Source organism: Hyperolius riggenbachi, chromosome 3, assembly GCF_040937935.1.
Source record: "Hyperolius riggenbachi isolate aHypRig1 chromosome 3, aHypRig1.pri, whole genome shotgun sequence".
Lineage (NCBI taxonomy): Eukaryota > Metazoa > Chordata > Amphibia > Anura > Hyperoliidae > Hyperolius > Hyperolius riggenbachi.
The window spans coordinates 98,416,120-98,436,007 of record NC_090648.1 but is presented as its reverse complement, the minus strand read 5'-3'; the positions used below and the strand labels follow the sequence as shown (position 1 = coordinate 98,436,007).

General features: G+C 43.7%; 1 protein-coding gene across 2 annotated transcripts in view; it reads right to left on the bottom strand.

The window, feature by feature from the left end:
* Positions 1-19,623, bottom strand: part of LOC137562873 (tumor necrosis factor receptor superfamily member 26-like) — a 33,676-nt gene extending 14,053 nt beyond the window's left edge. Inside the window, exons 1-3 of one of the 2 annotated variants that reach the window (XM_068274665.1) lie at positions 19,379-19,623; positions 7,753-7,858; positions 687-815 (exon numbers count right to left, since the gene is read on the bottom strand). In XM_068274665.1, coding sequence (XP_068130766.1) covers positions 687-815; positions 7,753-7,858; positions 19,379-19,468 — 325 coding nt within the window. In that variant the 5' untranslated portion in view covers positions 19,469-19,623. The remainder of the gene's footprint in view (positions 1-686; positions 816-7,752; positions 7,859-19,378) is intronic. The other variant, XM_068274664.1, reaches the window with a different exon arrangement.
* Between the last annotated feature and the right edge of the window lie 265 nt (positions 19,624-19,888).

Below are 19,888 nucleotides of genomic sequence, written 5' to 3'. Positions count from 1 at the left end.
TCTCCTGGAATTCTGTTACAGTATTTATTTTGTGTCTTGTAACTTGCTACACATTTTATTTATCATGTTACATATATATTTGCAGAAATTGAATGCCAGGGAGGTTTAGGGCCAATAGCCTGACGGTCCCCAATCAGTTAAAGGACAACCGAAGTGACATGTGACATGAGGAGATAGACATGTGTATGTACACACAAATAACTAGGATGTGTAAAGATCAGGTATGCAAATGACAGTTTCTGTCTGGGTCGGAACCGAGTTGGACTGGGTCAGACTATGGCATAACCCTCACTGATAAGTAATTACAGAAATAAAGCAGTTTCCTGTCAGTAAATGGCTTCTGAGAGCAGGAAAGAGATAAAAAGGGTCAATAATTCATATATTTGAGCTATGACATACTTCAATGAAGGTGCCATTGAGCAGAGACCATGAAACAGTGAAAACTAGATTTAAATATAAAATAAAATTGTGGGATATCTTAAAAAAGTCAGGAGGATTGATACAATCGTTTTTCTCGTCAATTTATTTTCACCTTGGATGTCCTTTAAAATGTTCCTGTTTTTTGTCTGTGCTTGGAAGAATAGGCTTCCTTCTCCTCTTAGAGACAACAGTATAAAACAGTGAGTGGGAAAATATCTCCAGCAGGAATCCAGACAGAAAATGTGTGTTTTGTAGGAGATACTCACCATCACGACATCTGCGACATGTGAGGCATTCAGACATCCCTGTGAGGTCCTCGGTGAAAGATCCCGCAGGACAAGGCACACACACTCCCAAGGTGTCCGGCTGGGTGCAGGCAGCTTTAACATAGTAACCTGGAGACAAAGGAAAAGTTTGGTATTAGTTAATGAAAAGCAAATAAAAGATGGATGTTTACAAAAAACATTAGAGGAACTGCAGCCCTTATATCAACACTGTGTTAAAGAAAAGGGTGGACTGTGGATGTGACTCACTGAGCTGCCATGTGTGCTTTGGTTTCCTGGTAAGGTGTGATTGTACTTGAAATGGATTGTTCTGCCATAGCAGAGCTATGCACTAATTCAGGGGTAGGCTAGATTCAGAGTGGGACGTTGCATTTTGATGCCACGTTAAAGTCGCACCGCAAGCTTACAACGCAACGCGCCCAAAAAGTGGCAACACAGCGTTACCGTCGCATACAGCAGATACAGTAAAAAATACAGGCAATGAAAAGTATGCTTCTAAGTCATTACTGAGCATGTGCAAACAGTCCAACGTAGCTAATAACGTGTATAACGCACTGCATGCAGTACTTTTACTTAACGTGCAGTGTTAGACACCAACGCAACGTGTGCACTGTGAACAGGGCATTGATTTTTCATTGCAGTGAGTTATTCTGCGTTAAATGTTGTTTTAATGCACGACTTTAATGTCCCACTGTGAACTTAGCCGTAGGGAACCTATGGCTCGGGAGCCAGATGTGGCTCTTTTGATGGCTACATTTGGCTCACATACAAATCAGTAGGGGTTGATTCACTAAGCTACACTGCTCAAGCAGCGCAAGTATTCAAAGTATTGCACGCTACTGCTGTAGCATGCACTACTAACTTACGCTACCCCAAAATGAACAGCTGCTCCAATTGTCCCACTCTGGGCCCTGTCAGGTCCAGTGACTTTGTAGACCGAGCTCCTCGCATTTTCATTGAACCAATAGGCTGCCTGTCACTTGACAGGCAGCCTATTCGGCCAAAGTGCGGGGATCTCTTCCTATAAAGTGAATCAACCTCCAAGTCAGCTAGCTAATTGTACAAGCTGTTAGGCCTAGTGCACACCAAAAACCGCTAGCAGATCCGCAAAATGCTAGCAGATTTTGAAACGCTTTTTCTTATTTTTCTGCAGCGTTTCAGCTAGCGTTTTGCGGTTTTGTGTAGCGGTTTTGGTATAGTAGATTTCATGTATTGTTACAGTAAAGCTGTTACTGAACAGCTACTGTAACAAAAAACGCCTGGCAAACCGCTCTGAAGTGCCGTTTTTCAGAGCGGTTTGCGTTTTTACTATACTTAACATTGAGGCAGAAACGCATCCGCAATCCAAAATCTGCAGCAGCCCGGGAGTATGCGTTTCTGCAAAACGCCTCCCGCTCTGGTGTGCACCAGCCCATTGAAATACATTACCCTAGTGGATCTGCACCCGCAAGCAGATCGCAAACCGCAGCGGAAACGTTCCGGTGTGCACTAGGCCTTAGTCAGTATTTCTCCTGTCTGGTTCTCAGGGAAATTGCTGAAGTTTCTGAAACTCAATAGAAGCTGAAGACGTGTCTGACACTTTCGCTGCCCAACGGATCACCATGGCAACAGGGACATGAGCCTTACTGTCCCTGTTTGAAACATATTATATGACTCTCACGGAATTACATTTTAAAATATGTGGTGTTTATGGCTCTCTCAGCCAAAAAGGTTCCTGATCCCTGCCCTAATTACTCAAATGCAACCACTAGAAATGGGAATGAAATGTATGAGGGTAGGCGATTTCATTGAGGGATACCTTAGGGCCCTTGCACACTTAGCGCATCGCAGTACTCTCCCCGCCAGTGGCCATTACTGTCTATGAGACAGGCCACAGTACCCGCAGTGCAACCTGACGGAAGTGGTTCAGTGAGTGAGAAGCTGCAGCATGTTGGCATGTGGTACGCGGTACCCAGCGGCACAAGACTACGTGGGAATTTTTTATAGATTGTCGCAGTAACAGTGCGCATACTGCAAAAAACAAGTGACATGTGCCTGAGGAGAGAAGTCAGACGCTACTGACGTCACTGAATTACACGCGGGATCGAGGAGTCGGTGGTTTCATAAACTGAGGAGTCGGATGATTTTTGTGCCCGCTCCATAACCCTGCAAGGGCTGTGGAGTCGGAGTGGAGAAGTCGGATCAATTTTGGGTACCTGCAGTCTGAGGTTTCATAAATTGAGGAGTCGGAAGTCAGATGATTTGTGTACCGACTCCACAGCCCTGCTTACACTTTTGGGGGGGAGGGGCAGAGCAGGATTATCCACCAAACAACCTAGGCAGGTGCTTAGGGCCTGGTGGGTGTCTAGGGGCCCATCTGCCACCTTCTGTGACCTCTCTACGCTTCAGCTTACAAAGGACAAGGACCACAAGGGGCCTCACATCTATTATGATGCCTATGGCCTCATTACATATGAATCCATCTCTGGGGAGGGGTCACACTGATTTCCCTGTCAGCATTGTCTGCCGCAGGGAACAAAATACTCTATTTTGCGCGCGCTATAATGCGCATAACATTTTTGTGTGTGATCGCAAATTTTCATGTGCAATCGCGAATTTTCGTGCAAAAATGGCCACGTCTTCGCACAAAAAATTGCAATTGCACACGGAAAACGTTACGCGCATTATAACGCACGCAAAACGCTAGTGCGACCGTGATATTAGTTATCACGGATTAGTGAATCAAGCCCCATGTGTGAAACCACCCTAGCAATACAGTACACTCACAAATTATAATTTTGCCAGAGAAATAGCAATAAAATATAAATATAAATAAACCATAGAAATAAAAATTGTGCACTTAGTCATTGTTTACGGTTTATTTATGCATAGCTGACTTATCCTATAAAGGCAGAGCTGAAATTCCCAAATTTGAATGACTAGATACTCCCATATGCCAGTTATAATAATGCATATGGACAGTCATGTAATTAGAGGTCTTACGTAACGTTTATAATGAACCTTGCTCCATGCCAGGAAACACCCACAGAGAGGTGCATGGCATTCCTTAATCTTCTTATGTAACACGTGTTACCATGTTACTGCAATGTGGTGTACACAGGGTGTGGCACCTCTATGCACGAGCTGTTCCAGGCTGGGAGCCAAACACTTCAGAAGAGGGCCAGGAAGGAAAAGATCACCACTTTAAAGGGTACCTGAGATGGTGAGGGGAAAAAAAATTACAGGTAGTCCCCGACTTACGAACGCCCGACTTACAAACGACCCGCCGATACGCACGGCATGGATTCTGTGTTTCCATGGGAACAAGCCCCCCAAAATTTTTCAAATTGGATTTGTCGTTTTTGAGAAAATCGATTTTAAAAAATTCAAAGAAAAAATGGCTTTAAAACTTGTATAAGCAGGTGCAGAGGGCAGAGGGGGACACTGGAGGCACAGGGGGGCACAGAGGAGGTAGAGGGGACAGAGATGGCACAATGTTCCGACTTAAGAACAGATTCAGGTTAAGAACGAACCTACAGTCCCTATCTCGTTCGTTAACCAGGGAATACCTGTATACATACCTGGGGCTTCTTCCAGCCTGATCGCTCCCTCGTTGTCCTTCTGAGCTGCCTGGATCCTCCGCCATTGGCCCCAGAATGTCCTCTGGGACGGGGCGTACTGCACACACGTCCCTGTTGCCGGGAGCGTTCTGCGCCTGTTTAGGGAAATAACTATGGCAGCCTTTATATGCATCTCATTTTAATTGTCTTTTAAACCCCTTCCGAAATGAACAGCATTTGTTGTAATATTTGGCACTAAATGAAAGACAAAAACCCTCCCAGCAGCGGTAATGAATGGACTAACCCTTCCCATACACCTTCTGCAGTATCAAGAAGTAAATGTGTTTCCTCTATGCAGGGAAGGGGCAGGTTACAGAACAGGCGATAGGAGCAGACATATGAGACAGTCAAACGTGTACCTTAACTGGAAATCCCAGTTTATCCTCTAAATTCCCCAGCTATCATGCGACCCGCATTTCCTTCCTCTGCTCAGTGAGTCATGCCATTGTACACAATGTACAGACAACTCCTTTCTACTAAAGGCATAGCTCTGCTATGGGGCAGGGCAGCACAACCGTCAGAGCACAGAGAGACTATGCTGCTAAAAAATAATAACTTACAGTATTAGTGCCTGTATGACCTGCTGAGGCTATTGCTTCCTTGGTTCATAGCCTTTCAGGGTTAGTACCTATAAGACAATGTTTACTCCTGATCGCCCACTGAAAGTGAACACTGCTGCAGACCGATCACAAATGAGTGAGCATGAGAAATAACACAACAATCCTACAGGTCGCGCTGAGGACATGTGCAGCCGACCGATCCCTGACATGTGTGTATGGGGTTTTCACTTTTACCACCGATGTGGAAATCGATCTAAAGGATCAACTTCCCAAAAGGTGAGCTGCAGATCCTCTCGTGTATTAAAATTGGACCAATCAGGATAAGTGCCTGTCAATTTTTATTGGTCCGAGTTGAAGCTGCACAACATTTACATGAAACTTGAATGCAAGGAGAAATGATGTGCACCTCAATAATCACCCCTACATCACACATCTGGGTATTTGATAACGCGGTTATTGGCAAGCAACGGGGACTAGCATACCGTGTTTGGACGCTGAAGTCACAGTGGATGACAGAAGTTGAGTATCGGTTAGCGTTATCAGTTGTTAGACACTGGGATTAGGAGAATTAGCGTTATGCTAGGTACACACCATACAATTTTCTGTTAGATTTACCCACCAGATAGATTATTTCCAACATGTTGGAAAAAAATCTATCTGGCAGGTAAATCTAACAGAAAATTGTATGGTGTGTATCTAGAATCAGAGGACAGGATAGCGGGAAGTTAGGGCACGTTTTTCCACTATGCGGAAACTGCTCCACATCGCAAAGCAAGGAAACTGCAACCAAGTCACGTCAATGGAGAACCTACGCGATCCGGCGATATGCGACGCAGGGGAAATTATGGAGCTTTCCACAGCATGCATCCGAGTCCCCATAGTCGCCGACGGGCAGCTGCATGATGCCACATCCGGTTGCACAGAAGACAGATGGAAGCACCTGCGGTGGGATACAAGGCAATGCGGCTATCGCCTCGCATCCGCTAGTGGAAACGGGCCCTTAAGAATAGCTGTTGGAGTTAAAAGGTTAGCATTAGACATTAAGCAGGGGGAAATTTTGAGGATGGAGTTTAGAGAAAGGCACCAAGAAGGAATTTAACTTTAATTAACATTAGGGGGAAGATTAGGTTAGGCACTAAGGGGGGTGGGGGTGGGCAGGGTTAGTAAGGCATCAGGATGAGGTTCACACATTAAAGTGAACCTCCAGACTAAAAATCTACTCAGCAGCAATGACAAGGTTTGGTGTTTCTTTAACAGTTTCACAGCATCGGAACTTTGTTTTTCTTACATAAGCCTTATTTTTAAAACGCTTAACCTTTTCGGGACCGGCCACCTACCCCCCCTTAAGGACCAGGCATTTTTGGCGGGAAGGGGGTGCGCGCGTTTGGGGGGGTCAGGCGGCCGGATCCCGTGTGTGGCTGCCGGGCATTGTGTCCCCCCTTGGTGGCCTGGGCCCCCCCTTCTGCCAGCAGCCTTCACTTACCTTCCAGGCTCCAGCGATGAGCCGCACGGGACCCTCTTCTCCGGCCGGCATCTCCGCTTCATCTGACGAGCAGTTCCGGGTCGCGGCTTGATGACGTCATCAAGCCGGGACCCGGCGCTGACGTCAGATGAAGCGGAGATGCCGGCCAGAGCGGAGGGGGGCGCCGATCGTCGCTGGAACGGCAGGGAGGTGAGTGGATCCTCTTCTTTCCCCCCCTGCCGCCGCAGCTGTCAAACAGATCACTACGATCCGACGGCGATCGTAGTGATCGTGTGATCAGCAGCCATACGCGATGGCTGCTGATCACTCGGGGGAGATGTCGGCTGTCATATGACAGCTTGATCTCCCCCTCCGGGTGCGCACGATCGCGTCGGGAGCGGAAATTTCGGGCCGGCGTAGATCCTACGCCGCATCAGGCTAGAACAGCCACAAGTGCGGCGTAGGATCTCATGCACATGGTCCCGAAAAGGTTAAGCTCCGCCCCATCAACGAAAACTGCCCGGGCTTTTTTTCCCTGATGCTGTGCAAAGCAGGATGGGATTTCCTATGTTGTTATTCACGTTCCCTAGCAACTGGGAGGGGTGATCAGCACACAGGACAGTTGGAACTGTGTCTCATGCTCCCTGTCACCCCCTTTCAACCAAAATCTATTTTAATTAACATAACTAATGTAACTTAATGACAGTATGTTTGTTTAGGCTGAAGTTCCTCTTTAAGCATGAGGTTATGACTAGGCTTTAAGGTGCCCATACACTCGTCAGATTGGCAGCAGATAGATAAGAAATGCATCTGATGATCTATCTGATGCGTTTTTAGAACCTTTTTTACCAGGATAGAATTCCAATAGATTTCAGTTTGAAATCTATTGAAATTCGATCTGATGGCATTTTTTTGCCATCAGATTTCCATTAAGGCCAATGCAAACTGATAAGCAATCTCATCAGATCGACCTAAATTTTCCATCCTGCCTGGTCGATGGAAATCCATCGAAATCGATCAAAATCGGCTATCGATCGGTCGATTGGCCAACCAATTTGCAAACGATCAATCGATCGATCGGCCAGAAAATCGGCTGAGTGTATGGGCCCCTTTAGGAAGGGGGTGCAGATTTAGGGGAATCAGTTAAAGTTAAGTTATTGATGGAGATGGAGGAAAGGCACCAAAACAGAAACAAATTCACAGTCACCAACCCAAAAAAGCAAAGTACCACTGACAAGAAGGAAGGTTAGGCTTCAGGAGGGGTTGACATTATGGGGGTCTGAACCTCAGGGAAGGGATTTAGCATTAGGGGATTGGGTTATGAGATCAATGGGGGAAGATGAACCCAAACACCACCTAAAACACTGCTGAAATAAATGATTCCAATACATGTTGGACATCCATGAGTTGATGTGAGAGTAAATTACCTGCTGGACATCGTAGACATCGGACGTCGTCATTCATATAGTAAATATGGTCATCGGAGGGCTCGCTGTCATCACCCAGAGGCAGGCTAGATGTGGAAGGCAGTATCTGCAGAGAGGAGATCACACTGATTAGTATCCCAGCATTGCAACATCAGCTCCAGTCACTACGCAGTCACTGTGTGTATGGCTGCTATCACTCTCAGGAATGGAAAAGCTAAGTCAGATGCTAATACAGTAAGCTATATGCTATTGGGTCACACTTGGGCCATTCATTGTGGAGCCCAAACAAAGTTTGTATTGGTGCAGTATGGTGATCTATTGGCCAGCAGGCTTGGCTAGCAGCACTGGGGTGGAGGGTTCAGTCCCATTCTGTACACTAGCTGTGTGTAAATAGTATGATCTACCTGTGTAAATGTGCATTTTCTACACAGTCTAAAAAGTAGCCTGTATTAAATTGTGGGAACATTCTCCTGGTTACTTCTACCTCTGTGCTTTCCTCAACATGTACTAGCGATTGTGAATTGTTGTATTACAATTTTGTTTTACCTTCTCTTAGATTAAAATTGTTTTTAAAACAGAAATTCAAACCCAGGTTCACTTAAAGCGGATCCGAGATGAAAAACTAACTATAACAAGTAACTTGTCTATATATCTTATCTAAAGTTTATACAGCAAATCTAGCTGCAAACAGTTTTTAATAGAATATGATTGATTATTCCTGTGATACAATGACAGCAGCCATGTTGTTTGTAAACATTACACAGAGGAAGGCTTATCTGTATCTTGAGCCATCAGCCTAATCCCCTCTCCTCCTCCCTCCTCCCCTCTGCCTCTGATATCAATGGCTAGTAACACCTCCCCCTCCTCCTGCCCAGACTTAGCTCCCATGAGCCCTTGCTACTGCCAAGGCTCTCTGAAAACCTGTGGGCGTGGCTTTTTTAGTTTATAGGGAATTAGAGTATTAAAACAAAAACAAAAAAGTATTTGGCTTGAGGAATGCCTCAATAGGAAAGGAACGCAATTATGAAATGTGTAAAAGTTCATCTCGGATCCACTTTAAAGGGACCCTGAGCAGTCCTCGCGGCCTATGGTGGGCTGGAGGAAGCCCCAGGCAAATACCAATTTCATTTTTTGGGACTGTTCGGGGTCCCTTTAAAGCAAATGGGAATCGTTTTTTTTTTAAAAGACACTTACTTAAGGAGAGGGAAGGTTCAGTGTTCTATAGCACCTTCCCTCTCCTCTCCCGGTACCCTCATTGTGGTGGCAGCTCCTCTGTTTAAATCCTCTGCCATGGGGGACTTCGGAAGTCTAATTGGGAGCCAAGTACTCCCGAAGACAGGGGGCTCCGTACTGCACATGTGCGAGTGCGCAGGAGAGAGTGCTCACCTGTGCGCAGTCTGGAGCGGCGCGTCTTCAGGAGCACTCGGGCTCCTGAAGAATTCCGAAGCCTCCCTACGGCGGCGGACACAGCAGTATTTGACCAAATTGACCGAATACTGCTACGGGGGAGCCAGCACAAGAACAAGAGCACCGAGAGAGGAGGGGGAAGGCTCTATAGGACCCAGAGCCTTCCCTCTCCTTAGGTAAGTATCTGGGTTCCCATTAGGTCCCCATTGACTTTAACGAAGTATAAACTGCATCTTTATTGTGAGCAACTATCAGCTCAAGGCAACGAGCTCAGACATTTAAAACCACTTAAATTCTTATGGAAGTGAGAGGTCGATCTCACATACACACACATACAGTCCCCACGTAGTAAATCGCACACATATGCTGCACCAAAGCAATTGTAGATCTGTACACTGTTGGACAATAAATATATCAGTCCACGTGGAGTTTCGTCCTGCGATCTACATGTGCACATGTGGTCACTCCACGGGGATCAGCCGGGGACACCATGAGGCAAACGTCCGTCTCGCTAAGCTCCTCCCACCAGGTGAGGTCATGGTGTCCCACACATAAACAGTTGTTTGCATACTCAGAAAGTTTGACTCCCAAACTGTTTTTTATCGCTGTCCTGATCCTTTTTATTTTTTTTACCAAAGTTGGACTTTTGCAGATCAGTTTACTATAGCCTCATCCTTAAGAACACGTCCCGCATGCTCTTATCATATAAAAGCTGCACAACTTGAATGACACAAAAGCCAGTTCATATTACAGGCTATATAAAAAAAAAACTTTTTGAAATGGCGTCAAGTATGAAAAGCTGTCCTTACCCTCCCTTCAGTGACAGGACCCCCATATCTCCAGGAACACTGTGTGAAGGTTTTGTTATCAGATGAGCCACATGGAGTGACGCACATGTTATTTCCAGAATGCAGTAAGACTGGCTCCTCACAGATAACTGCCATGTGTTACACAGCAGGGAGTGTCTACACTTCTACAGCTGTACTAGTCACTTGGAACACTTGCTGTAAATTGACACTAAATATTTTCCTGTGTAACTTTGTATGGAAAACATGCTCTACAGAAAACAGAATTAAATAATACTATCACTTCCTCGAAGCAAAATAAAGCTGAAATGAGTTTTAATACCGATCTCAGAAGATAAATCGCCGTCCTGCATAATTTTGGTGCATTTGTGCTCCTCTTTTTATAGGAGCACAGAAAAGTGACATAGCAATTGCACTGCTATAAGATTTCCCTGTGATTCGGCAATGCAAACTGTTTTCCCGCAGGGTTTATTTTCTGCTCCCATCGGAAATTGCAATCGCACTGTACACTTGAAGGATCACGGCGCAATTGTGGCCAAATTGGGGAAAAGTATAGTCTTCAGCCCATGCAAGAGGGTTCTCGGCCGCCCGTTGGGTCACCTCTGCATAGAATCTAGCATGTGTACCTCAGCTCCTGATCCCCCTCAATGCTTCAGTAAAAGATTCAACTTGCCCACTCTGTGCCACATTTTTGTGCGCATTGCTGTCGGCCCGCCTCCTCCTGCATAGCAACAGAACACGGAGCTAGCCTATAGGTTAGCAATGCATCTGTACAGAACTCACCTGAACTATGCAGGCAACAGTTCTCGTATGTATGTACGAGGCTTATACACCAGAGTGTCCATTTCGAGAAAATATGTTGTAATCCACAGGTTTCTATTTTGGACCTCCATTGTTATTCGTTGGTATCTACTGTATGTTGCCACCCTTTTCTGTCCTTTTTTGGCAGTTCCTTAGTATTTCTCTAATAACAAGTTCACCCAAACATAACATTATAACCCAAAAATAACATTAGGAAGAAGAAAGGGGTGAAAGAAAGAAGCCAATTTCAAAAAACAAAGGGGGTGTAAAAGATAGCTGTGAAGGAATATGAATAAACAGAATACCAACTTTATGGTGGTTGATTGTAGGGAATGGCTGCCCCAAAATGGGTTCCATTACAAATTTTGTTACAAACTTTCCCAGAGCTAGCTGAAATGTATTTAAGTTTATGAATATAAAAAAGCCTATTGATTGAGGCCTCAAGGCCTGGTGCTGGCTGAGTGGGGTATTTCCAGTATTTAGCAATAAGACAATGTGCAGCGATTACTAGATAATGATTCACTGGATGCCATAAGTGTACCTTGAGCTGAGGTAGAGTCTTCCTATTATACTAGGTGCAGCCTCTTCCTGTGAGGGCGGAGTTTCTTATGGGCTGTAGAAATCAGCAAGCCCTGTAATGTGTTGTTGCTACAGGCAGGATTATTATAATTGGCCTGGACATTGTCACGCAATTCTGTGAGCATCTACGATTGATACGTCTTTATCATTAAAGGACAACTGAAACGTGAGGGATATAGAGGCTGCCATATTTATTTCCTTATAAGCAATACTAGTTTCCTGGCTGTCCTGCTCATCCTCTGTCTCTAATACTTTTAGCCATGGACCCTGAACAAGCATGCGGCAGATCAGGCGTTTCTGACATTATTGTCAGATCTGACTTGATTAGCTGCATGCTTATTTCTGGTGTTATTTAGACACTGCTGCATCCACATAGATGAGCAGGGCTGCCCAGCAACTGGTATTGTTTAAAAGTAAATAAACACCGCAGCCGCCATGCTCTTCTCACTACAGTTGTCCTTTAAGCCTAGTATGCTGCTCACTCTCTCTCCTCTTCATGACAGGCATTCAGAATGTCATGGAACAGGAAGCCCCTCTGGGAACCTTTGTCATATGTGCTTCCCTAAAGGTTCCCATTAACGGTACAATTTTTAGGGAATGATCTAAAGCCTCGTTCACACACTCGATTAAAATAGTTGGAAAACGAACAATAAACGACAGATGAATAATAATCATTGGACCATTTTGCAAAATTAGCACTAAACGGCCCTGCCAGACTATGATTATCATCCAATGGACCGATCCACCCTAACAGATCCGTTTGGACGATAACTGGTGGAAATCGGTAGAAAACACAGAAATCAGACACTGATGAACGATCAATCCATTCAAAACCTTTGCGCTATATTATGTACTTCCAGTTCCTCAGTTTTGAACTTCCGCTAAAAATCGATCAATAGACTATCGTTATGCCGTCCTCGATTTCAAAAGTGTCAGATGGTGACCGTTTGTTTTGGAACATCGGTTATGGAGGGTGTTTACATAATTTTAGTTTCAATAAGATTATCCATATCAAAAGAAAAGACCGTATTTAGTTGATCACCAGCATGAAAAGTTGCCAGCTTGCGATCATATCTAAACCAGTTACCATCGTATCTACCAGGGCTGTGGATTCGGTACTAAAATCATCCAACTCCGACTCCTTTGTTTATGAAACCACCAACTCCGACTCCAGGTACCCAAAATTGCTCTGACTCCAACTCCTCGACTCTGACTCAGTCTAATTTTTACAAAGCCTATGGATTTGGTTCAAAAATCATCCGACTCCTCAGTTTATTGAAACCGCCGACTCCAGGTACCCAAAATTGTTCCGACTCCTCGACTCCACAGCCCTGGTATCTACAAGTAATCAGCCATGCTGGCTGCCCATTTCTTTAAGGAAACAATCGATAATGTGATATAGTTTGGGATTGATTGGGCCCATCAGCTTCTCTGTTTTTATACAATACCATCTGAATAATCTGATCAACAATATGACTGTTATCTAAAAATGGTACCATTAACGTGCAGCTTTAAAATAGACACAAAACAAAATACTCGGCTGAGCCATTGGCTTTCATAATATCCAAATCTGTCCCACTGTCTGAAAAAATGCAGTCAGTGGAAGGGGTGTAAGGTTAGGTTAGGGGGTTAAAGCAGACAAAAACAGAACAGATAAATCTCCTGGGGAAAAGCTATAGGCAACAATAGAGAACAGTGATGCTTGGCACAAACACCATGTTTGCCAGCTTGATGTATATCACCACTTTTAAGCGGTATTGTCACCATAAAAATCAAATTTCAACAGCAACTGGTCTGAGTGTATTAAAGCCTAGGTTCTCAACGTGTGGTACGCGTACCCCAGGGGGTACTTCTGATGATTCCAGGGGGTACTCAGGCTTGAAAAACTTAACGAAGAATAACAAATTTAGAGTTTTTTAGAAAAGGATAAATCCTATTTAAACACCAAATTAGTGTTTTAGCTAATTAAAAGCAATTGTAAATGCTTAGAAATTATTTAGAACCAATTGTCATGTACTATGATTAAATATATATTTCTCAAGGGGTACTTGGAATAATGTTTACTATGCTAGGGGGTACTTTGCAAGTACAGGGTTTGAAAAGGGGTACATACCAATAAAATGTTGAGAAACTCTGTATTAAAGGATAAAGATGCTAATCCTGCATTCAAAACTTGCAAAACGTTTTCTGCTGTTATGGTTTGTAATTATCACATACTTTAGGAGCACTGGCCCTAGTGCCAAACAGTTGAATGCTGGGAGTTCTTTTTATCTATAATATATTCCTCCATTTCCATTTATTTCCCTGCCTAGCTGCTTATCAGAAACACCCTCTGATTACTTGTGTTTACAAGCAAGGCTGAGGTGACTCAGTGATTGGATGTGTAAATAAAAAAAAGACAGTGCAGTTGTTAGTATACACCTCAGTGGGAGTGCCTGAAGACTCTGGGAGGACGGCAGCTAATGAATACACAATGAGCAAGAAAAGGGAGGGGGGGGAAACAAGAGTCAGGGAGGATATGATGTCAGCATTAGCTTGGCAAGATGGCCAATGCCTAGAATAGGATTTTCTGCTTTTCCTTTATAAAATTTACAGGAATCATTATGTGGATAGCACAATACATCTGTTATGTAAGTAGAAGTAGTATTTATCTACTAATATATGTGTTTTTTATTTCTAGGTTAGCACGGGTGTCGCTTGTTCGAAGTATGCAATGAAAATCTATGGACTAAAATAGAGGGGGAGATGACTATGATATTTAGTGACCAAAGTATGATCACCTTTTTATTCCCCAAAAAATGAAACTAAAATAAATAAAAACATTATACATCATACAAACATCATACAAATAGGCCCCTTAGGAAACTTCTACACCAACGGAAACCTATGTGGAGAGTTCCACAGCAGCTGCCTGCAACATTTTGCAATTTACCTGAAACAAACACTTTATAAGGCAATGAGGGCCTTTTCTCAATCGCTCAGAGAAAATCACGGTTCTTCGCAATTTGGAAATCTCAAGTGATTTCCAGATCACTCAGTGGGCAGTGAGCACCCCACTGGAAGGATTGCTGCTCACGTTTTGTTAAAGTAACTTCAAACAGGTAGATGGAATTGATGTACTAACTGCTTTTTAGCAAGGTGGAAGACAGAATTTTCTGTATGTGTGATCTGTGCCACTCTGACCTTTGCTACTCCTATGGCAGGAAAGGAACAAGTGACAGTACTACAGGATTGTTCAGGAAGGCGAGAAGGCACAGACACCACATGCACCATGCAATCTTTCACTTTAGATCCAATTCAAGTATGTAATCCTGTACATATTCTGATCTGACATCGATTGAACACAGAAAAAAGCTAGCAGACAGACATGTGCGATTTTTTATAATTCCGAATGTATACAGATCAAAAATACATTGGTTGCACATTTTACCTTTGAGAAAGCCTGGCGCAAGCCATGCGAAACGGTCGTTAGGCCGTGCACCTAGTGGCACCCACCACCGCTGCCTCCCACCTGTACCCAGCCGAATTTGAAGACACCATGATGGTATGTGTGTTTTTCTCACTGCATGATCAATCAATGCATATCATGCCTGCTGATGCACTTTAATTCACTACATGTGACATCTTTTTGTACAATAAACACTATAGTGCCAGACTTTTTCTCATGTCTTTTTGACTGTCAAAAATACATTGAAAGGACAATAGTTTGTATTTTGAGCAATATTTTTCAGCATGTCTGATCTGCCTCCGATCGCATAAGAGAACAATTTTGAGATAGGATTGGTCGCTGACAAGTAGTAGGCTGTTTGTCCAATGTGATCATTTTTTTTTTCTAGGAAAAATAGGATCTGAAGGGAAAATTGCATGGTGTGTACCCTTTAGGTCTAATGGGGCAGAGTCGTGAAACAACGGTAAAGTTCATATGTGCACACAGTGCACGTAAAGTTTGCCAACATTTCCACAAACCATGTAATTGGTGTTGAGCAAATAGCGCATCTCTCATTATGTACACAACGTGCACACTTGACTTATTGTATAATGAGTGGCACACTAATTGCATAATGTGCTTTATTTAAACATGTGTATTGTGTGCATAACGTTCATTGCACTATTTTGCAGCGGCTGATAGTTTGTGTAATCTCAGTAAACTTTAGGTGCACTGTGTGAGCATGAAAATGCTACCATTCTATCTCGATTCTGGGTACATATGGAGAGGGATTTACCGTAAACTCAGACATGTTGCCCTGTACTTTGCCTGGGCCACAGTGTTCCGCTTTGCAAAATGTCCTATCTATAATTAGTGTGGGAAGTAAAATTAAGCAATGGTGTCTCTCAGACGATCAGGGCATGTTAGGACATGTTCCCTCACCCCGACTGTGATGCCTAAAATCAGCCACACACATTCTGTTCAACTCGCCAACGTAAACAAGTGCGTGGGCATTTATAAACTATATCTGAATAGCCTTTTACTGTATGCATTTCATAAGGCATTTTATTTGAGTGTATTTACATGTTTTATTTGCATTTAAGTACTAGTTGGTCAAAGTCACCTCATATCCAATACAATAAGCTACGTATATACAGTACGCAAGGGCAAAGGAACACATTCTAATATAAAACAGTAAATCTGTAAATCAAGTACATTCGTTTGTCTATGTGATGCTGTATCATTATTTGTCCTCTGTTCCCCTCCGCTGCCGTTTTCCCCCCACTATATGCCCCGTTCTTCTTTGGTCCTGACTAATTGTTAGTCAGGACCTTTGACCCGGAATTAATGCTCCTGTGCATGCGCAGTAGGCTCGCTCACATGACTGGGAGCAGTGTATGTAAAGCCAGGCCCCCATCAGCACAGCTCACAGGACGGCTACTGCGCATCAAACGTCCGGACTAACAATTAGTGAGGACCAAAGAAGAGGGCATATAGGGGCACAACGGTGGCAGATGGAGGGGAACAGAGGACACAGAAGGATACAGCACCACATTATACACAAACTTATGTACTCGATTTATCAGGGTTTTTTCTTTGTCTCAGATGTCCTTTAAAGTAGCAAAGTGTAATGCGATGCATTACAACCAACTGCTTTTAAAATAGACATAGACAATAGACAATAAATGGTATCATCCTGATTCAAAACGTCTTGCTTTTACTCATGGCTAACACGGTACAACACTTTACTGCTTCTAAAATAGACATAATAATACAGTTTACTGGTTTACATTTGGATGTGCTCTTCTGCCCTCCCAACTTGTGTCTTCTTGACCATGTGTACCCCAGCGTGTAACCCTGTGTGTGTGTGGCACACGTCTGTATTGCTAGTTTTCAACACAAAATAACGGACAGGGTTGTCGCCTGTGACACTAGTGACACGCTATCTGAAGTTGGATTCCCAGGCCTGCAACCCTTCTGTGGTCCATGCTAGAATGTCCCACTGTTGTTGGATTTTAGTATATTTTTGTTCTGTACAAGCCAAATTGCAAATGGAGGAGACATTCCAAAGTGGGAGAGAGACAGACAGGAATTAGGAAAACATGATCATCTAGCCAGCATGTGACTCAGACCATCCAAGTAACCAAGTAACTGACAGGAAGGGTGTTTGTTGGGTAACACTGAGCTAAAGACCAGAGCTAATTCCTGGTTTGCTAATGTCGGAACAACATGTGACAGTGAAAGCCATGGGGTCATGTGAGGGCTTCCTTGAGAAAACATTTAAAATACGTACGTAAACCTATCGCGTTTCAATTTTTCTGCAGATCTTCCCCATGCATTAGATTACATATCACATGAAACCGTCACCTATATGGTTGCTTGGGTATTCTATATGGCAAATCACATCTACCTCATGACATTTCAGAGACCCTCCGTTACTGCTCCACTCCAATAAGGCCCAGTGCACACCAAAAACCTCTAGCAGATCTGCAAAACGCTAGAGGTTTTTGAAGCGGATTTCAGAGCGATTCTAGGCATGTTTAGAGACGTTTTCTAAGGGCCCCTTCACACTAGAGGCCTTGTTCGGCGTTTTACCATGGCCATAGTTGGCGTTTTCCATGGTAAAATGAAAGTCCATAGACTTTCATTTTACCTTTCCCACTTAACTCCGCGGTTGAGCGTTGCGTTTTGAAGCTCCCCGATGCTTTTTTAGGGCTGACCGCGGTATTTCTCATTTCATTGGTAATCATGTATTGGCGTTAAAACGCCTTCAAAACGCACCAAAACGCTTACAGCCAAAGGCAGCATTTTGGCCTTTTCTAGCGTAGCCTCTAGTTTGAAAGAGCCCTAAACATGCCTAGCGTTTTTGTGTACCAGATCACAAATATTGTTACAGTAAAAACTGTAGCTGAACAGCTTCTGTAACAAAAACGCCTGGAAAACTGCTCTGATCTAGCGTTTTTCAGAGCAGTTTTCCACTTTCCTATACTTTAATAGAAACGCCTCAGAAATCTTAAAACTGCTGCAACCCCCGAGTTTGCGTTTGTGGAAAAAAACGAACCTCCCTGGTTTGCACCATCCCATGAACTTTCATTAGCCAAGTGGTTTTCCCCCTGCAAGTGTTTTAAAAAACGCTCCAGAACCGCTCTGGTGTGCACCAGCCCTAACTGCAGATTCTCTGAAGGCTCACATTCCTCCAGTTCATGCTATGTCCAAAATATAAGAAAGTTTGAGGCCTCTTGCACACTACATGCGATTCTGATTTTTTTTTACGATCCAATTTTTTATTCCAGTTAAAAAGTGTGGCAGCATGCTGTACTTTTTTTTATGGAAATCAGAAATTGGATTGCATAAAAAAATCGAAATCACATGTAGTGTGCAAGAGGCTTCAGTGGGAAGTTTTCACTTTTTGTAAGCTATACAATGTTTTGTCATCATCAGTCCAAATAAACCAAAGAAATAACAAGGAAATTATATGTATGGAAAGCATAATCATTATCCAGCCCAGTGTATGTTAAACATTTATGATAAGTCAAAATGCCGTCTGTATTTCAACTGTTCTTTTTGCCATACCGTGTGTTACCAAAAATAATTCTGGGTGTGACACCTGCGACTCTCAGCGAATAAAGCTGAGTCTAATAATGCAAAGGTTGTGACCGCACCGGGGCCCTTTGGCCAAACCCACTAGTAACCCTCCCTCAACTGCAGTCTAGCTTTTCAATGGAGCTGGCATTCTGAAGATGCTTTGAATAGTGGTAATCATTAACAAACTGATCCCCTCCTCTGCTGACACCTCCCATACTGTGAATGTCCTTGACTTTTTTGCCCATATGAATTGTTATGTATAGATGTCGGGGCGGCTCAGCCTGGGGCTCAGATCAGGATCTTCAGCGCTCCATGTGTACCGCTATGTCATTTCACTTGACTGATATCCAATTGGAAAAATGTTCAAAAATCATATGCGTACGCCAGCTTTCTTCTATATCCAATCAATGTCAGAACTGAACATCAATCTGATGGTCACTCGGTTGAACAGACTCAAGTGTAAGTTGAATAGAGTGTACTAGGTTTACAAACATTTGCTACACACTGCAACAGCTCCAATCCTAGCCAGGGCGCTATCTGCATGGAGCTTGTATGTTCCCCTCTGTGTCTGTGCGGGTTTCCTCTGGGAACTCGGGTTTCCTCTCACATCCCAAAAACATACAGATAACTTCATTGGCTTCCTTGTAATTTGGCCCTAGACTACAATCCATACAATACACGATACATACATAGACATATGACTATGGCAGGGGTTAGATTGTGAGCCCCTCTGAGGAAGTTAGTGACAATATACTCTGTACAGCGCTGCAGAAGAGGTTGGTGCTCTATAAATACTAAGTAATAAAAATACAACAAGGTGCCTGTACAGCTTCATAAGAAACTGAGCCATTAAAGTTGATGGCCCCTTAATAAACTACCATACTCATATTTAATAATAATAATTAATACTTATTTAATATTGTTGTAACTATATAAGCAATAATTCTCATTCAGTTGTGCAAGTCTTTGCATGAAATAGAAGCTCTCTCGGTGTGTGCAGGTGGCAGACAGTGGCACTCACCAGTAGTAGCAGGAGGAGTAGTCGGGTGATCAGAGCCGTAGGGTCCAGTCCGGGGGTCGCATGTAGCTGTGGTGCCCCCCTCGGGGCCATGGTGTACACGCCACACAGGTGAAAATAACAGATCCGTGTATTAGCACAAAGTATCCAGTGATCGCTGGTGATCCGCAATAACCTCACTCTGCACTTCTGCACTGGTCTGGAACACCGGCAAATTGCAACTACTAGGCACTATTATTCATCACTCTACTATTCATCTCTGTACTATAGCTCCACCCCTGGTAAGCCCCGCCCCGCCAGTGACTGTACTCTTGGCATCGCTGCTGACTGAGAGTTACGTCACGCATTCCTCATACCTCGTGGCTTCTCGTTGCAAAGTTCCCCGGCCGCCACTCCCAGCAGTTGTCTTGCGTAATACTGATAATAACATCTACTGTCTGGAAATAGGTTGCCTGTATTCTAGCAAACTAGCATACGTTGTCAAATTGTCAAAGTAGAATACGTTTAAAGCGA